This window comes from Oryza sativa, chromosome 10 (assembly GCF_034140825.1).
Source record: "Oryza sativa Japonica Group chromosome 10, ASM3414082v1".
Lineage (NCBI taxonomy): Eukaryota > Viridiplantae > Streptophyta > Magnoliopsida > Poales > Poaceae > Oryza > Oryza sativa.
Genome location: NC_089044.1, coordinates 17,513,380 through 17,532,323, shown reverse-complemented (window position 1 = coordinate 17,532,323; position 18,944 = coordinate 17,513,380). Strand labels below are relative to the sequence as shown.

General features: G+C 47.6%; 3 protein-coding genes across 3 annotated transcripts; all 3 read left to right on the top strand.

Moving 5' to 3' along the window:
- Positions 1-2,474: 2,474 nt before the first annotated feature.
- Positions 2,475-4,448, top strand: LOC9267195 (xyloglucan galactosyltransferase KATAMARI1 homolog). The gene has a single exon (XM_015757727.3). The coding sequence runs from the start codon at positions 2,645-2,647 to the stop codon at positions 4,142-4,144; it is 1,500 nt and encodes a 499-aa protein (XP_015613213.1). The 5' UTR covers positions 2,475-2,644; the 3' UTR covers positions 4,145-4,448.
- A 7,881-nt stretch (positions 4,449-12,329) lies between these two features.
- Positions 12,330-14,102, top strand: LOC4348808 (xyloglucan galactosyltransferase KATAMARI1 homolog). Its single transcript, XM_015758419.3, has one exon. It carries the CDS (start codon positions 12,439-12,441, stop codon positions 13,957-13,959), a length of 1,521 nt encoding a protein of 506 aa, XP_015613905.1. The 5' UTR covers positions 12,330-12,438; the 3' UTR covers positions 13,960-14,102.
- A 2,634-nt stretch (positions 14,103-16,736) lies between these two features.
- LOC107276516 (siderophore biosynthesis regulatory protein URBS1) lies at positions 16,737-18,899 on the top strand. Its single transcript, XM_015758412.3, has 3 exons — positions 16,737-16,907; positions 16,985-17,923; positions 18,007-18,899. Exons 1-3 carry the CDS (start codon positions 16,842-16,844, stop codon positions 18,586-18,588), a joined length of 1,587 nt encoding a protein of 528 aa, XP_015613898.1. The 5' UTR covers positions 16,737-16,841; the 3' UTR covers positions 18,589-18,899.
- The last annotated feature ends 45 nt before the right edge of the window (positions 18,900-18,944 follow it).

Below are 18,944 nucleotides of genomic sequence, written 5' to 3'. Positions count from 1 at the left end.
TTGTTATACTTAGTCTTAAATCTGTAGTTGTATGATAAATTTACTACTAAATATGTAGTTTTGTGATACGGTATCTTGAATTAGTAGTTTTGCGATAGTATGGTCAATGAAGTTTTTAAAATTCTACTAAAAAAAGTATTGTTTTGTAAATACAACTATATCTTTAAAAGTTTATTTGTCTATATTTTCTCTCTCTAATTAAATTCCGGCAGTGCTCCTGCCGTTGGTTTCCTAACAATAATAAATAAATAAAAGTTATTCATGGTTAAAGTTGAGACATTGATGATCAGAAATGACAAGTAAATGAGGACGACGGGGGTAATTTAGCACGACCGTATATTGTCGATTGGATGCCCATGCTGTTAGGTAGAGGTAGGCATCAGCGAAACAATTTATGAAGGCAAGAACGCGGCCATCAGGCCGACTGTGACGCAGGCCAAGGCACACAGACACGGGCTCAGTTTGGATGTAATCATGTAATTAATCAGTCCGATTTGGACCTTACACCAAACCAGCCTTAACTTAATCACGTCGATGACTAATAAAGTTTTGTGTTTTTTTTGGTAATGCTGCCAATTTGGACTTGATATATAAAAGCAAATTATATATATAAATCCTGGCTGATTGATTATATATATCTATGTTACCCATTCCTTTTTAAATATATAACGTTATTATCTTTTAGACAGATCATTTAAATTCTTTTGGGACATATCATTTATTTATTTTGTTATGACTTATTTATTACTACATCCTATTATAAGTCACATTGATTTTCTTTTCTAATTGAACTTTTTTAAGTTTGATCAAGTTTATAGAAAAATTTAGCAACATTTATAATACCAAATTAGTTTCATTAGATATAGCATTAAATATATTTTGATAATATGCTTGTTTTGTGTTATAGATGTTATTATTTTTTTATAAACTTGATTAAACTTAAAAAAACTCAAAACTTAAAAAATATGTCGACGCCTGTGGTGACTTCGTCAATCTCAAGATATACTACCCTAGTCATTCAGAGGTGCTCATAGAGGTAGGGTGTGCGTGTGTGCATTCATAGGGGTGAGTGTGCGCGTGTTGTAGACGCCTGCATTTGTACTGTGTTTCTAAAATAAAGCTTAAAATTGCTTTACTATGAAAAAATGTCAAAATGACTTATAATATGGAACGGAGTATTATAACTACTTTAAACATAACTTATATCATTTATATATGTATAATTTGTTTTAGTAATATAAATGGTTCAAATGTCATGTCATGGAAGCCAACAACGCTATACATAGTACTATATATTATAACGGAGAAAATAATTCATAACGTTGCTATTTAACTAACAACCGATCTGGACAATATAATGTGCCACCTGAACAGTTCTGATCATACAGACAACAAATTTTGTAGCCATGTGCTCTATCTTTTTTCTCAAAGAAAAAAGATAGCACCAATCTGAACTGAAAAATTGTATGTTCTATCCAATGACAGCAAGATAAATCAATTGATCTATGTGCCATTAACCGTTTTAAAATTTTCCAGAGCTATAGATTCCGACATAAAGCTGATGAGAATTAATCTAAAACAAACTCCATCCATCTCACGAAAAACAAACTAAAACTGAAAGTGGTATATCCTAGTACAATGAATCTAGACGACGGAAGGAGTAGACCACACCTTTTCTAGGCTCGAACAACTTAATTATTTCTAGAATCTAATCTATACTGTACGAGGAGCTAGAGATTACTAGGGCTATGATTTATTTTACAAAAGGTATATCATTATAGATTTGTTGCTGGAAATGGATTCATAATATTATTGTTGTCTTATAATTACAATTTTATTTATTTTTTTTTGAAAAACATACCGGTCAAATTCATACCTCGAAGACCACAAAACTAAAATCACAAGCATTAAGTGAAAAAGAACAAGAACGAAATAAAGTAGCTAGATAGATAAGTATAAGATAAATGTGTAGGTAGGTGGATTGAAGATACCTTGAGTATACATGGAGTGATGTCACTAGAGATATACACCTATATAAATGTTGTTAATTTATATGCATTTATTTATACCACTAAGAACTTACTACAACAACAAAAGGGTCTGATTTGATATGATTTAATTTGGTCATTTCTTGTCCCTACCTAGTGTATATGGAATTGTATCGTAGATTAGAATCCCTTCTGATTTTAGCATGATTCCAACATTTAAAGATATATAAACTAGCTTTTACTAATTAAGTACTACTACTAACTAATGGTGTGCAAATCAGTAGATTAACGCCGTGTTTAGTTCCAGAATAATTCTTTAAACTTTTAACTTTTTCATCACATCAAAACTTTTTTATACACACAAACTTTTAACTTTTTTTATCACATCGTTCTAATTTTAACTAAACTTTTAATTTTAGTGTGAACTAAACACACCCTAATTAACACAACACAGCCACACAGGCTACTTGACCCACTAGACCATAGACCATTTTCTGATTTGCCTATATCATCCACTGACCTTCTCTTCTTCCTCTCTGCCTTCGCAAAGTTGACACCACTCATGCATGAACACGTCGCTGTCTACACGACGTAATTAGCACGCAGCTGCGATCTCCGAAACAGGGAGCTCGCCGCGCGCGACGCCGACGAGGTCAATGAAGCCGCCGCCCACCGCCGCCGCTACCTCGGATTCCGACGGCGGCGGCGGCGGCGGCGGTGGCCTGATCCGGCCGTCGCGGATATGCTACATGGCCATCCTCTCCGCCGTCTTCTGGTTCTTGGTCTTCTCCCTCCTCTCCGGCATGCCGGGCGGCGGCGACCTGTCGTCCGTGCTGTTCAGGCCGTCGTCGCTGTCGCTCCCGCTCCTGAACAGCTTCACGTTCGACCAGAACCCTTCGCCGGAGCAGCAGCCGCCGCCGGCGCCGGCGCCGGCGGAGGATCGCTGCGCCGGGAGGTACATCTACATGTACGACATGCCGGCGAGGTTCAACGAGGAGCTCCTCCGCGACTGCCGCGCGCTCCGGCCGTGGACGGCGGAGGGGATGTGCCGGTACGTGGCGAACGGCGGGATGGGCGAGCCGATGGGCGGCGATGGCGGCGGCATATTCTCCGAGCGCGGCTGGTTCGACACCGACCAGTTCGTGCTCGACATCATCTTCCATGGGAGGATGAAGCGGTACGGCTGCCTGACCGGCGACCCCGCCGCCGCCGCCGCGGTGTTCGTCCCGTTCTACGGCAGCTGCGACCTCGGGAGGCACATCTTCCACCGGAACGCGTCGGTGAAGGACGCGCTCTCCGAGGACCTCGTCGGGTGGCTCACGCGGCGGTCGGAGTGGCGCGCCATGGGCGGCCGCGACCACTTCTTCGTCGCCGGCCGCACCACCTGGGACTTCCGGCGAGAACGCGACGAGGGCTGGGAGTGGGGGAGCAAGCTGCTCAACTACCCCGCCGTCCAGAACATGACGGCGATCCTCGTCGAGGCGAGCCCGTGGAGCCGGAACAACCTCGCCGTCCCATACCCGACCTACTTCCACCCGGAGACCGCCGCCGACGTCGCCGCGTGGCAGCGCCGCGTGCGCGCGGCGGCGCGGCCGTGGCTCTTCTCCTTCGCCGGCGGGCCGCGCAAGGGCAACGGCACCATCCGCGCCGACATCATCCGGCAGTGCGGCGCGTCGAGCCGCTGCAACCTCTTCCACTGCCACGGCGCGGCGGCGAGCGGGTGCAACGCCCCCGGCGCCGTCATGCGCGTGTTCGAGAGCTCCCGCTTCTGCCTCGAGCCACGGGGGGACACCATGACGCGGCGCTCGACGTTCGACGCCATCCTCGCCGGCTGCATCCCGGTGTTCTTCCACCCCGGGTCGGCCTACACCCAGTACACGCTGCACCTCCCGCCGGAACGCGGCGGGTGGTCGGTGCTCATCCCCCACGCCGACGTGACCGGCCGGAACGTGAGCATCGAGGAGACGCTGGCGGCGATCTCGCCGGAGAAGGTGAGGAGCATGCGGGAGGAGGTGATCCGGCTCATCCCGACGGTGGTGTACGCCGACACGAGGTCGAGCCGCGTCGACTTCAGGGACGCGTTCGACGTCGCCGTCGACGCCGTCGTCGGCCGGGTGGCGAGGCGGCGGCGCGACGAGCCCGACGCCCGGAGGTGACAAGATCCACCGGGTGATTTTGTATGCTTTGATTCGATTTGATTGGGCCATTGGATTCTCCATGAATCTGGGGCAAAGTGCAGTTTTTTTTTACCTTTTGTAATTTTAGTTTTATATATACTTTTATTGCCTCGATATATTGGCATGTAAGATCTTGATTGATTATGTATGAAACAAAGCAGAATTCCTCAAAGCTGGGCTAGCTGAAAGATTGGCCTGTCAAATTAAGAAACGGGGGGATTTTTTTTTTTGGAGAATTAATTTTCTTGTGGATTTCTCTAAATCTCACGCTTGTGAAATTTCTCCGAAATCCTTTGTTCCAAACAACTGGGGGATTTTTTGTGCTTGCAGAATTTCTCAAAAATCCTCTGTTCCAAACAGCGCAGAGCATCCAGGGTGAACTGAGATTCGAATAGGATGAACATTCGAAATGTGTTCGGCCTGCATGAATCTCCAATGATTTTGGTAGCATCAATGTATAAACGGCATTATTGGCTTTAATCCTTGCAATAAAAAAGTGCAAATGCAGTGACGAACAAATATATGCTTGCTTCGATCTGGTAGAAGTTTAGAACGACAACAAGTTGCCCTGACAACTCGTGATGGAAATGTATATATTTTCCTTTTTGGAGAGGAGCAAATAAATTATTTTTGAGAGAACGAGGAAATTAGAAAATCAATTAGCTGAGTACCCTAACAAGATAGATCGCCTGGTTAGCTTTTTTTTTTTTCTACTTACAAGTTGAATGTCCGGGCATTGACCCCGATAAAAGAAACCACACTACACAATCATATATCGCCAATTACAATATTTATCTTTAAATATATGAAAGATTGTACTCACCTGTGAATGTGTCCCTGAATCACAGCAAATATATGGTGGAAATAATTACAACGTAGGTGAATGACAAATTAGAAAACAAATTGGTGGCGAAGTGAGCGTAGCTGTAGACCCCCGATTTTGGAAATCGGAAATCATCTGTGTTTATCCGTACCAATCCCTGGATCAGTAGTTGGTACACACATACATAGTTGAATCACAACATATCACGAATGAATTCAGGCTAAAAGAGTTAAATACTTACATTAGGGCTAGATAGGCCAACAACTATCAGAGAACAACAATGGAAGACAAAATAATATAAGGGTCCAGTTGACATGCCACAGGCAGTCGACTAGGGAACGAGACCTAGAACAGGACCGCACTCCGATCATCTTGTTGGATACGCAAGCGTACCGACAAAGGCTTCTCTTCAACACTCTCCTAAAAGATATATAAATAGCAAGGGTGAGTACCAACCGTACTCAGCAAGCCACCACAACAACAATGCATATGATAGAGGGTATTTCAAGGAATGGCTTCAGGTTCTTTTGCATAAAGCTAATTTTACAATTCTTTTCACAAGTCTAAAACCTAGCATAGACTGATCAAATTTTAGTACCAGTGTTCACTTTAAACAACGACGGTTCTGTCCACCATCCATTGTGATCCCAAGGATAGCTTCCCGCCATTGAATCGTCATGGTTTTCTGAGGATGTCCACCTTCCCTCCTCTCGGGAAGTGGCTCCATCAGCATAAAATTCATCATGCAATATCTCATCCCCCACAAGTTAAGAATTTAGAGTCTAGCCAAGTGTAATACATGTCCCTGTGCTCAATAACCGCGAGCACGGCTATTCGAATAGACTTGGTTTACTCACACTGCAGTGGATGTACACTTTACCCGCACTCCGCGACTGCCCAACACATGAGCCTCGTCCCAACACATGAGACGCGTCACGGCAAAGCTTTTCGATAACCTTGCATTGGCAGTACCCGCTCCATGAACTTTACATCCTCATGCACTCTAGGCGTACAAGGTTTCTAGCAGTGAGAGGAGTTCTGGCGTACCCGGGAAGGGAAGACTCACACATGCATTAAGTTATAATTATGTTTAGATTCTCACATGGCAGTCCTACCAATGGCGACACCACTGTAGACACCCGCCTCGCGGTCCTATCAATGGCTGCCCCACCGTAGAGCCCCTGCCTCACACATCAAGAAACCACTATGCATGGATACTGCCTCCGCTTAGCTATCTACTCCGCTAGGTCTATACCCATACGAGAAGTGCGGTTGTACGGAGGTCATTTCATGCTTAACTTCATGACTCGGTCCTTAATTGACCGGGGACGGTACTAGCCTTTTCCGGATACCACCCAAATCCTCCGTCCGCCCCAGTCGAAAACAGTTGTTTAATTTTATTTCTCTTTTCACAAATCATGTCATCAACATCATGGCAATGTGGCGCTCATGTCTCCACATACCGCATCTCAATTACCTTCCCAAAGGTAATTGCCCAAGCATATAGCATTTGATAAATATGAGTATGCATGATTCTAGAGTAGCATCTCTAAGCATTTGTCATAGTTGACTGGGGACTCATACGTAATCATGGTTACAAGGGAATAAGGGTAAACAACAATAATCAAGGTATGGCATATTCAAAAATAGGATGTTCATCATTGCATGCATTCTTATTTGTAAATAAAAATAATTTCGCAATTGGGATCAACATGTTCAAGGGATAGTGATGACTTGCCTGCTCAGAATTGTCCTTATTCTTTATACAATCTTGATCAACCTTCACCTCCTGGAAGTTGCAGACGTTGCCTCACGACTAACTGATACACAAGGTCTATTATATGCGAGAAAAACCAATATTCAAACAACAATCAAATATGCGCAACAAAATATACTATTCGTGTTTGCTAATGGATCCCAATCATGCTAAGGCTAAAGTTTCTTAATCTTTCTATTGTCATCGTGGCCTATTTAGGAGTTAACCAACATAGCATTTATGGGATACATATATATTTGGCTAATCGGTGGTTTAGTCTATCAAATGGCTATGGAAGGATTATGGCTATGTATGCATCTATCTAAATAGGACTGTTATATACTAGAGGTTCTGTTGTTAGATGGATTTAGGATCAATCAAATAATAAATAATTACAGTGAATCATTTGTATTATTATTTTATTGATGGAAGCTTTGAACATATTTTACTTGTCAAAATAAATTATAAAAGGTTAATAATTATCCATGCTTTGTATGTTAGAGTTGTTTAGGTTAATCATATTATGGTTACAGATTATCCCATCACATAATTTTACAATGAATAATCCTAAGTTACAGTTGAACTATAATTATAATTATATGAGGTCAAGATTTATAACTAGCATTTATCTAATATACATGTTTGTCATATACTCCCTCTAATTTAATATATGCAACACGCAAATTAATACTATACCGTACAACTATAATGGGATGTATAGTATATGTGTAAGCAACAATATCTTATTATTGGATCATATATTTGAGTAGTTGCTTTTTACTGTAAGCTATACAATACATGTCGATTTTAAGATGGCTCTGTTTGGTTAACTAATGGATATCAACCGACTATATATATATATTCTACTTCACATGACATTGTATCGACTAATTTTTAAGTGGTCCAAATACAGCTAGCTCTGTGATTACTCTCCTAAACAAGTTAAAGATTCACCTATGTGTGTTTATATTTTAGTTACAAAAGATGAGGCTAAACTTTATGTAAATAATTTATAAGTCATGGATTTAGTTATATTTGGACATAGACTAGTAAATGGCACTAATATTTTCCTATACACCCATTAATTTGAAGGATTGATTATAACTAATTTATTTGGTTGCTATAGTGACAAGACATATTAAAGATAATTATGCTACTGTACAATATCCATTTTTATTTATTGGCACACTATTTAGGTTAACTATTATCTAATCATTTGATATTAATTAATTTATAATTATAAATATATTATATTAAATAGTGAATTATATATCATTGGAAAGCTTATGAATTTAGATGAATTTAGGTTCAAGTTTCACTCAAATCCGAGCTAAAACGAATAAGTTACGCTAGTTTAAAGATTCAAATTTGAATTAATTCTAATAATTGCGAAATGGTACTGTTCCTAATTCATTTATTTTTAATACAACCTTATCCACAAGCTATAGTGACTGACATGTGGGGTCTTCCTATTTTCCTTTTCTTTTATTTTATTTTTCTTTCTAAAAGAATCCATATGGGTAAATGACAGGTGGACCCGGCTCCTTTGACTAGGGTCAAACCGGCCATTAAACCCGGTAGGGCCCGCATGTCATAGACTCGAGACCATAAAACTTCTATAATTAGATTTTTAACCACCCGGACCCACATGTAATAGACACAACTAATAAAGATTAAGAAAGGGATTACTATTCACCAATTAGGTGGGGCCCACTCTAATCTCTCCTCTCCTTTTTCTCTCTTTCTCTCCCTCCCGGCTTCTTCTCCCTTCCTCTCTTCTTTTCTCTCTCTCCCTCCCGGCTGCGACGGCGGTGGACGCAAGGGGGAAAAGGCGGCGGCTTACCGACAGCGGCGGTCGGCGGCGACGACGGCGACGGCGGCGCAAGCCTCGGCGCGGCACATGGCGTGGTGCAGCGGCACCGAGGGCGGCGGCGCGGCGGCACAATGGCAGCGGCGCTGCGGCACGAAGGCGGCGGCGCGGCGGTACGAGAACGACGGCGCGGTGGTGAGGGTAGAGGGGAGGAGGAGGGAGTGGAGTGGGGAGAATGGGGGAAGGTGGGGGTTTTTTTTTATAGGGGGGAGAGGGGGAAAAGGGAGAGAAGGAGGGGGAGGGGTGAAACAACGGCGGCGCAGCAGCGCGGGGCGTGAGGCAGTGAGGAGACGGGCGCGCGGCGACGGGACGGGCGACGCGACGGCGCGCGGCTCGGGGCGGCGATGCGATGGGCGGGCGACGCGAAGGGCGGCGACGCGACGGACGATGACGGGGCGCGTGGGCGCGTGGGGCGACGGGATGGCGGCGCGGCGCGGCAGCGGTGAAGTGACGGCGTGCGGTGGCTCGGGGCACGAGGCGCGAGGCGACAACGCGACGGCGACGACGATGGCACGCGGGGCTCAAGGCGGCGACGGCGCGACGGCGACGGCGATGGCGCGCGGCGCGGGGCGCGAGCTGGCGCGCGGCAGCGGCGCGGGCGACGACGATGGCGACACGAGCGGCAGCGGGCAGGGGGAGGAGGAGGGCTAGGATGGCTAGGAACCAAATCGAACACCTAGGGGGCTAATAAACAGTGCTAGCCGGCTATTTTTGTTTTTAGAAGGTATTTTGCAATTAGGAAAAATATACTATTGCCACTAATTTTGTCACAACATAAAATACACCAAGTCTAAGTTATTCCATCGAAATTTATATTTAAATTTAATATTGAACATATTCTTATTATTATTATATATTTTTCAAAGTTTTCCTATTTTTCTTCTTTTAGGGTTTTGGTTGATTTATAAATTGAGAAAAGTTGCAAATTAAATTTGTATTTACTCCTAAGCATTTGGGTGACCGTATTAAGTGTTCAAATGTGAATTTGCCCAAAATTTAATATTGTCCAATATTTAAGGTTTATTAAAGATTCTATAATTTTCTAATGAGACCGTTATTAACACATTAGCACATTGGCTCAATTTATTTATATGTTAGTTTATTTTATATGGAGGGGTTTAATATATTAAATTTCAATCCCTAAATGCAATTAGGAACTTGGTGCAATATCGATCTACATATCGAATTAAATACTCCCATAATTCTATTATATATAGAGAGAGCTCAGTTTATTTGAATGATCATCATTTCATGTGTACTCATATTATGGCACCCACCTATATTATTCAAATATTTTAATATTTGATAAAATAGGTTAATAATAACTTTTCTTTTATTTGATTTTAATATCTTGTGCATAATTATTTGTAGGATTAAATATATTCTTGTAAATCATATCTATTGCTTAAATGTAGTTCTTTTCTTTACTTTCTTGGTGATCATTTATGGTTTGGCAAGTAATAGGAATCATAACAACCAGCATGATGCAAAAGTTTTAAAAAGTTCAAAATTTTAGTGATTTTTATTGTTGGGAATTTTCAGGATGTTACAGTAGCTCAACTGGTTAGGTTTTTACGGTGGAACCAACTTAGGCATGTTCAAATTCTAGACTTGATATGGGTGTCCGCATTTATGTGGTGAGCGGCTGTGATGGGATCGTTTTCTTCCTCAAAATTTTATACCTCACAAACGAAGTTAAATTTGATTTAGATTTTTACAAGGTTTCCTTCCATCATCTGATCTACACTTGGATTTTTTGCGTGACTTTAGTTTGTCATGGTTTTCACGAGTTTTCAGCAAATTTGGGGTTTCTACCATGTATTTTACCTATTTAGTAACACTCAAAGAGATAGAGGCCCAACATTAAATCTGCGAGTCTAGCTAATTTTGTTTTTTGAAAGTCCATCAACATATGTGTTACTGGTGGGCACCAATATGCAATCCGGCTTTTTAATCATGAAATTGTATGGTACTATCACTATATAGAGCCTCATCGGTTCCAAAGTTTTGTTATAAGTCGTAACGACTTATTAGTGATAAAAAAGTATTTTGTGTTTAAAATTTTTATATATGTGTTCTTAGCAGTATAAAAGCTAATGTTGAAAAAAATACGTCAAACTTCAAATTTAGTTTGAAATTTAAATTTTGGCTTTACTTATTTTTTTTGTCTAGGGGTCTATAAATGTAAAAGCTTCTTGAAATTCATACAATAAAATAATATTTCTATTACAAAAGGATTTAGAAAAGGTTGCATGTTCCTGGGCTCAACACGTGTAGAGAACGGTTCAACATTTTATGAACCCGATGCTTAAACCCAAGTAGAGGTTTTCAGAAAAGTGGACACTCTTCCGTTAAAAAAAGAAAAAAGGAAAAGTGGGCCGGGCCAAATTGGGCCGTTCCGATGTTCCAAGGTCGGGCTTCTTCCAGTCCTGCGCCAACATTTCAACAGGGCTACAACCAATGCAATAAGTTCACCCTCCATCCCTTAACTTTACACCGAGTTTGTTAGATATCCCTAAATTATACAAAACCGTGCAATTTAGATCCCGTAGCAGTATAGATGCCTGGTTTCGCTGACGTGGCATCCTAGTCAATAAAAAAATAAAAAAAAAGCATGTGGGGCCCACATGTAAGTGAGAGAAAAGTGGGACCGCATCTCTTCTTTCTTCTCTTCTCTTCTCAACTTGCTTCTCTTCTCAGGACGTCACCAGCGGCAGATGCGGGAGAGGCGGCCGAGGCAGAGCTTCCACAGTGGTGACGGCAGTAGTGGATCGGATGTTGTTGACGTCGAAGGCCAGCGCCGGGGACGCGGCATGGACGGATGAGTTCGCCGAGTTCAAGGTGGGGCACGCAATGCTGGTTTTTGAGCGACTCCGTGGCGTTCATCGAGGGCGGGTCGTCGGCCCTAGGGTCCGACAACGGCGTCTGCGACGGCGATGACAAGCTCGCCGCGACGCAGACGCGCTGCTTCACTGCATCCAGCTCCACGCCCACGAACCTGTTGGTGGCGTTGCCGTTGAGGGAGGCGTTGGTGAGGCCAAGGAACCCATAGTGGCTACCAATCACTCTCTTCACCGCGGCGCCGGGTGAGAAGGAGGTGGAGGTGGAGGCAGAGGCGGAGGTGGAGGCGGCTCCCGCCTCGGGAGTGGCAGCGACTGAGGGGGCAGGCACCACCGGCGCGTGGATCCAGCAGCCCGCCGCCGGCCATCCCCATCTAGGAAGAGAAGAAAAGGAAGAAGAGAAGAGGGCGGCTAACATGTGGGACCCACATAATTTTTTATTTTTATTTTGCTAACTAGGATGCCACGTCAGTGAAACCAGAGATCCATACTGCAATAGGACCTAAATTGCACGGTTTTGTGTAATTTAGGAGTGAAAATTTCTTGTATTGAGGATTAGATGTCATACAAACTCGATATAAAGTTGAGGGACAACGGGTGAACTTATTCCACATCCAATTAACAGCGGGCACAAGCTAGCCCTCGATCCATTAAAAACGTTATTACTAAATTTTACTTATTTATTTACTAGCACTATGCCCTAGCTTGGTCATTGCACAACACACAAAAAAAAGTCTAGGTCACTAATCAATTAGGTCAACTTAATCACTTTTATTTACTAAATAAAGAAAGCATCACGATGCTCATAGGACCTCGCATTCCAGCCAGTTTTCCATTCTTCTAGCAAGCTCTCTGATTCTTTATTTCTTATGAACACCGTAGAAATATTACTCCTACCTTGCTTAAGCTACACTGCTAATCTCCTAGTACATCACCCACACTGTCAAGCTAGCTACACACACCTACGTGCGCACGTCCGCTCCGATGGCGGCGAGTGTCGTGTCCGACAAGTCCAGCGGCGGAGCGAGCTTGCTCCGGCCGTCGCGGGTCTTGTTCCTCGCCGTGCTCTCGACGGCGTTCTGGTCGGTGATATTCTACGCGCACCACTCCGCCGTGCAAGGTAACGCGACCATGGCGTCCGTCTTGCTCCGGCCGTCGTCGTTCTCCCGCCCGCTGCTGACGTCGTTCCGGCTCATCGGCGGCGGGCTTGACCGGTGCGCCGGCCGGCGGGTGTACATGTACGAGCTCCCGCCGCGGTTCAACGCCGAGCTCGTCCGCGACTGCAGGCTGTACTCGAGGTCCATGGACGTGTGCAAGCTCGTCGTGAACGACGGGTTCGGCCCGGCGCTCCCCGGCGGAGGCGCGCTGCCGGAGCGGGACGTGTACGACACCGACCAGTACATGCTGGCGCTGATCTACCACGCGCGGATGCGGCGGTACGAGTGCCTCACCGGCGACGCGGCCGCCGCCGACGCGGTGTTCGTCCCGTTCTACGCCGGGTTCGACGCGGCGATGAACCTGATGAAGAGCGACCTCGCGGCGCGCGACGCGCTGCCGCGGCAGCTCGCCGAGTGGCTGGTGCGGCGGCCGGAGTGGCGCGCCATGGGCGGGCGCGACCACTTCATGGTCGCCGCGCGCCCCGTCTGGGACTTCTACCGCGGCGGCGACGACGGGTGGGGCAACGCGCTGCTCACCTACCCGGCGATCCGCAACACGACGGTGCTCACCGTCGAGGCCAACCCGTGGAGGGGCATCGACTTTGGCGTGCCGTTCCCGTCCCACTTCCACCCGACCTCCGACGCCGACGTGCTCCGGTGGCAGGACCGGATGCGGCGGCGCGGCCGCCGGTGGCTCTGGGCGTTCGCCGGCGCGCCGCGGCCCGGGAGCACCAAGACGGTGCGCGCCCAGATCATCGAGCAGTGCACCGCGTCGCCGTCCTGCACCCACTTCGGGAGCTCGCCGGGGCACTACAACTCGCCGGGGCGGATCATGGAGCTCCTCGAGTCCGCCGCGTTCTGCGTCCAGCCGCGCGGCGACTCCTACACCCGCAAGTCGACGTTCGACTCCATGCTCGCCGGCTGCATCCCGGTGTTCCTCCACCCGGCGTCGGCGTACACCCAGTACACGTGGCACCTGCCGAGGGACTACCGGAGCTACTCGGTGTTCGTCCCCCACACCGACGTCGTCGCCGGCGGCCGGAACGCGAGCATCGAGGCGGCGCTGAGGAGGATCCCGGCGGCGACGGTGGCGAGGATGCGGGAGGAGGTGATCCGGCTGATCCCGAGGATCACGTACAGGGACCCCGCGGCGACGCTGGTGACGTTCCGGGACGCGTTCGACGTCGCCGTCGACGCCGTGCTCGACCGCGTGGCGAGGCGGCGGCGCGCCGCCGCCGAGGGGAGGGAGTACGTGGACGTGTTCGACGGGCACGACAGCTGGAAGCACAACCTGCTCGACGACGGACAGACGCAGATCGGCCCGCACGAGTTTGATCCATACCTGTAGCTGGAGTAGCTTTAATTTGTAGCTTTTGCTCCTACTAGGTGTATTATTTCGAATTGAAAATGTACTTGATTTTTGTTAAGATTTCATCGCATAGGTGAAATCTACCAGAAAAATTAAATGTCATCCGAAAGTCTAATCTTCAGAGAAAATCACACACGATAAAATAGCTTACGTACCTTTTTTTCAGCTGCTAGTTAGCGGAATCATGTTTCGAAGTACTCCCTCCGTTTCGAAATGTTTGACGCCGTTAACTTTTTAGCACATGTTTGACCGTTCGTCTTATTTAAAAAATTTAAGTAATTATTAATCTTTTTCCTATCATTTGATTCATTGTTAAATATATTTTGATGTAGGCGTATAATTTTACATATTTCACAAAAGTTTTTGAATAAGACGAACGGTTAAATATATACTAAAAAGTCAACGGTGCCAAACATTTCGAAACGGAGGGAGTATCAATCAATGTAGTGAACATATCACACGGTGAAATCTACCTAAAAAAAAAAAGCTTCCTAGGTGTATACGCCTAACCTTCAGATATCGATCAAGTGACGAATTCTAAAGAGTAGAGACAGCCGCCACAAATTTGGTCGCCTATCCATGTACACGCAGTGTGCTTTGCTAGCACTGCAATGTTAGTGCATACTCTACTAAATTACATCATAGTATCATAAATTCAACCTAGAGGAAGCTGTAACTTCGTAGGCTACACAGTGTAGACTAGTAGACCTTGTGCCAGATGCTTACTCTAATGACCACTTGTTTTTGTCTATGGCTGCGCTGTGAATGCCCCAATGCGTGGAGGGCGTCGGCGGGAGAGAGATCGAGGGAGAAAAGGAATACGGCCGGCGATGTCAACGCCGCAGGAGACGCCGCCGACTCCCGGAACACGCGAGATCCATCCCCCAGGTGCGCGCCGCGCGGCGCGGCGCGCATCTGTCAACCAACCAGCGTGAGGACGATCTCTCGGTAGATCGAGATCGATCGGCGCGAGACGAGACGGCGGATCGCTTGCCACGCAGCGGGCGAGGGTGAGATTGGGCTGGGCCGCTGCTCGCGGGAGAGAGAGGTGGCCCTGGCACGGTGGGCCGAGGAGTTTTAGTGGGCTATGTGTATTGTGTAAGGCCCGACGGATGAGGCTGGCCCAGCACTGAAGATTTTCGGGCGGGTTCAACGTCAAGGGCTGGAACCTGGAAGGCCACGGGCCCACGGTGTTCAGTGCTGAGCGAGTGTTGTTGATGTTGAGTAGAGTGAATGGATTCTATATTCTACTATCATTCTAATCCATCGTGTATCTTTTTTCTCTAAAATACAACACAGATAAATTGAAAAAAAACAATATAAAGCATCGGGTCATCAATCACTCCCAAAAAATTAAGTTTGAAATAAATCTACACATAAAAAAAGAGACAAATTTGGACGTTGATAGTATTAGCATTGTGCATATACTGCCCCCCCCCCCCCCTCTCTTTCAATGCGTAAGTTAAGCTTAGGGTAAAACAAGATGTAGGTTGTTACAAGGTTTTTGTAAAAAAAAAAATTCATATCTGTTTAAGTGGTATTATGTCCAGGGATTAAAATAGTTTCTGTTGAGTAGGCTGAACATGAACTTGTGCATTTCAATCCTACCACGTACGACTGACAAGCCATTTTATAACTTATTGAAAATAATTTATAGGTAAAACTTTTATATAAGTCTTTAGCGATTTAAAATCTAATGCTAAAAGATAAACAATGATTAAGAAACCTCAAAATGAACTATTAAAAAGTTTCAAAATTTTAATTTTGACAGCGGTTGATAAAAGCTATAAGGCAATTCCTTTAAGCCCGGGGAAACCTCTTTTTCGTCTTCCCCTTCCACTCCCACTCTCACTTCATTCAACACTGGTCCCTATCCCGAAACCTAAAGTCTAAACTTAGTGTTACGCATGGGTGGAGCTACATATACTTAGGCTCTGTTCGCAAGAGCTGGTTCCCAACTCGCTACTCTCATTTTTCGCGCGCACATTTTTCAAACTGCTAAATAGTGCGTTTTTAAAAAAAAAGTTTCTATACGAAAGTTGCTTAAAAATCATATTGATCCATTTTTTTAAAAAAATAGCAAATACTTAATTAATCACGTGCTAATGGACTGCTATGTTTTCCGTGCGTACTGTTTGGGTCAGGAACCGGCTGGAGCGAATACAGGCTTTGGGGGGTGCCCAAGAATATATACCCCATCCGTTCAAATTTAGCTTAAAATTTTTTTAGCTATAATTTATCTATTTTCACCATATATATATCCCATGCATCCAAATTTAGATACCCATATCAAGCTAAATTCGATCCAAACCCTCCGGAGAAGACACCATTAACATTGCCAGAGCACAAATCTCGGCGTGGATTATAAGGCTAGCAAATTTGACTAAAACAATTGAAAAATTATAGGCGCCTGAAATCTAACAATTTCATTTTCTTAAAAATCCCATTCCCCCTACCCGGTGGACCATGGCAACATTAGAATGCCAACGACAACAAATTCAAAAATAAAACAAAAAAATGGTTCATTTTGCTGCGGCCAACGTTAACTTTCTCAACGTTCACGGAAACGTCATCCAAATTAGCAAACGAAACACACCACCCTGTGAAATTTCTTTTCCTCGTTTCAAGCAAAAGTAGTGCAAAATCCTCCCCTGCCCCCACGTGAACGGTGCAGTTGTCCCGGCCGCTCTGCTCTACTGCTTTTTCACCTCACCGACTTAAAATCCTTCTCTGAATTTCTCACCAACGCCAAAAACGCCAAAAATCGCAGAAATCCCCAGAAAAAGAAGAGAAAGAAAGAAAGAAAAGAGAGCTCTTCTGCGGGCCCACCGGAGAGGAAGCGATCGCCGCCGCCGCCGGCGATGGTGGTGGTCGACGGGCTCCACGACGGCGGCGGCGGTGACCTCCAGGCCTTGCTGGATGACGCGGTACGAGATGGCCATGGCCCGTGGGGTTTTGGTGATTTTCGGGTTTTGGTTAGAAAGTGTTTGGTTCTTTCTTGCAGGGGGTGGATGATGTCGCGGCAAGGGGCGGCGGCGAGGTAGAGGAGGAGGTGGAGCGGCCGTCGAACGAGGACGCGTTCCCGGCGGTGGAGAAGATGGCGACGGCAGCGGCGGCGAAGGGGTTGCAGTGCCGGCACTGCGGGACGACGGAGACGCCGCAGTGGCGCCATGGCCCGGAGGGCCACCGCACGCTGTGCAACGCGTGCAGCATGCGCTACCGGAGCGGCAAGCTGGTGCCGGAGTACCGGCCGCTGAGGAGCCCGACGTTCTCGCCGGAGCTTCACTCCAACAGGCACCACCGCGTCCTCCAGCTGCGCCGCCGACCGGGGCCCCAGTCAGCCGCCCCGTCCCCCGCGGCGGTGGCGAGGTACGGCGGCGAGGCGAAGGAGGAGGAAGAGGAGCTGGCATGGGTGTCGAACAAGGACGCGTTCGCGACGGTGGAGACCACCATGGCGCCGTCGCCGCGGGTGGTGGAGACACCACCGGAACACGACCACCGGCCGGCGAACACCCCGACCACCTCTCCAGAGCCGCACTCCGACAGACCCCGCCGCGTCGTCCAGCTACCTCGCCGCCTGCAGGAGCCATCCGCATCAGCCAACCTCGCCCATGCAGTGGCGGCGACGGCGAGGGCGGGGCGAGAGTGCGCGCACTGCGGGACGACGAAGACGCCGGCGTGGCGCCTTGGCCCGGACAGCCGCCGCAAGCTGTGCAACGCGTGCGGCAACAAGTACCGGAGCGGCCAGCTGAACAGCACGACCTTCTCCCAGAATTCCCAAGAACAGAAGAAGAAGAGCAAGAGCTCGGCGTGTTCCAGGGAGAGGAAGCGATCGGCGGTGGCGGCGACGGTGGTGGTGGGTGGTGGTCTCCGTGACGACGCGGCGGCGATCGCGGACGAACACCTCGACGGCGGCGACCTCCAGGCCTTGTTGGATGACGTGGTATCGTGTGGCCGTGGGGTTTTGGTGATTTGGCGAGGGGTTTTGGGGGGTTTTGCCTTAGAATAATTGGCTCTTTCTTGCAGGCGTTGGATGACGTCGCGGCGAGGGGTGGCGGCGACGCCGGCGAGGCGAAGGAGGAAGAAGAGGAGCTGGAGTGGCTGTCGAACAAGGACGCGTTCCCGACGGTGGAGACGATGTCGCCGGCGCCGCCGGAGAACCGAACGAAGGCGCCCGTGCCGCCGGCGGGGTGGCAGTGCCGGCACTGCGGGTCGACGGAGACGCCGCTGTGGCGCGAGCGCGACGGCCCGGCGGAGGCGGAGCACGTGAGGAAGGAGGAGACACCACCGAACATCACCCCGGCAACCAAACACCGCCGCATCGTCGACCTCCTCCGCTGCTCCACTGCTCTTAACACGGCGGCGAAGGCGGTGGAGCGGCGGTGCACGCACTGCGGGACGACGAAGACGCCGGCGTGGCTGAGTGGTCCGGACAGCCGCGGCAAGCTGTGCAACGCGTGCGGGAAGCAGTACAGGAAAGGTCGGCTGGTGCCGGAGTACCGGCCTCTCAACTGTCCGACCTTCTCGCCGGAGCTGCACTCCAACGCACACGCACACCGCCGTCGCCGAGAGTCGCCGGTCGCCATCGCCATCGCCGGCGAGAAGTGAGAGAAAATGTTTAACCCCCCGGGATTTTGTTTAGGGTAGGGATGGCAATTTCCCCGTTGGGGGCGGGACCCGTCGGGTACCCGCCCCTACGGGAACAGGGACGGGGTGAAATTTCAACCTGCGGGGCTGCGGGGACGGGGCCCCGGAACTATGCGGGGGCGGGGGCGGGGCCACAAGCTCACCCGCGGGTGACCCACGGGGCCCCGGAATATAGGATCTAAAATATGGCATACAGCCCATAATCAAATTTAGGCCCATATAGCCCAATATATATATACAGATCAGTAAAGAGAAGCCAACCCTAAAATCAATCCCGTGAGTTTGTCACCGCCGCCACCAATCTCTATTCTCGTTCC

Excerpts from the sequence above, each read along its gene's own strand:
- LOC9267195 (XM_015757727.3), top strand. The coding sequence starts at position 2,645 with ATGAAGCCGCCGCCCACCGCCGCCGCTACCTCGGATTCCGACGGCGGC.
- LOC4348808 (XM_015758419.3), top strand. The coding sequence starts at position 12,439 with ATGGCGGCGAGTGTCGTGTCCGACAAGTCCAGCGGCGGAGCGAGCTTG.
- LOC107276516 (XM_015758412.3), top strand. The coding sequence starts at position 16,842 with ATGGTGGTGGTCGACGGGCTCCACGACGGCGGCGGCGGTGACCTCCAG. Across the intron at positions 16,908-16,984 it reads AGGCCTTGCTGGATGACGCG|GGGGTGGATGATGTCGCGGC; the intron begins GTACGAGATGGC and ends TCTTTCTTGCAG. Across the intron at positions 17,924-18,006 it reads AGGCCTTGTTGGATGACGTG|GCGTTGGATGACGTCGCGGC; the intron begins GTATCGTGTGGC and ends TCTTTCTTGCAG.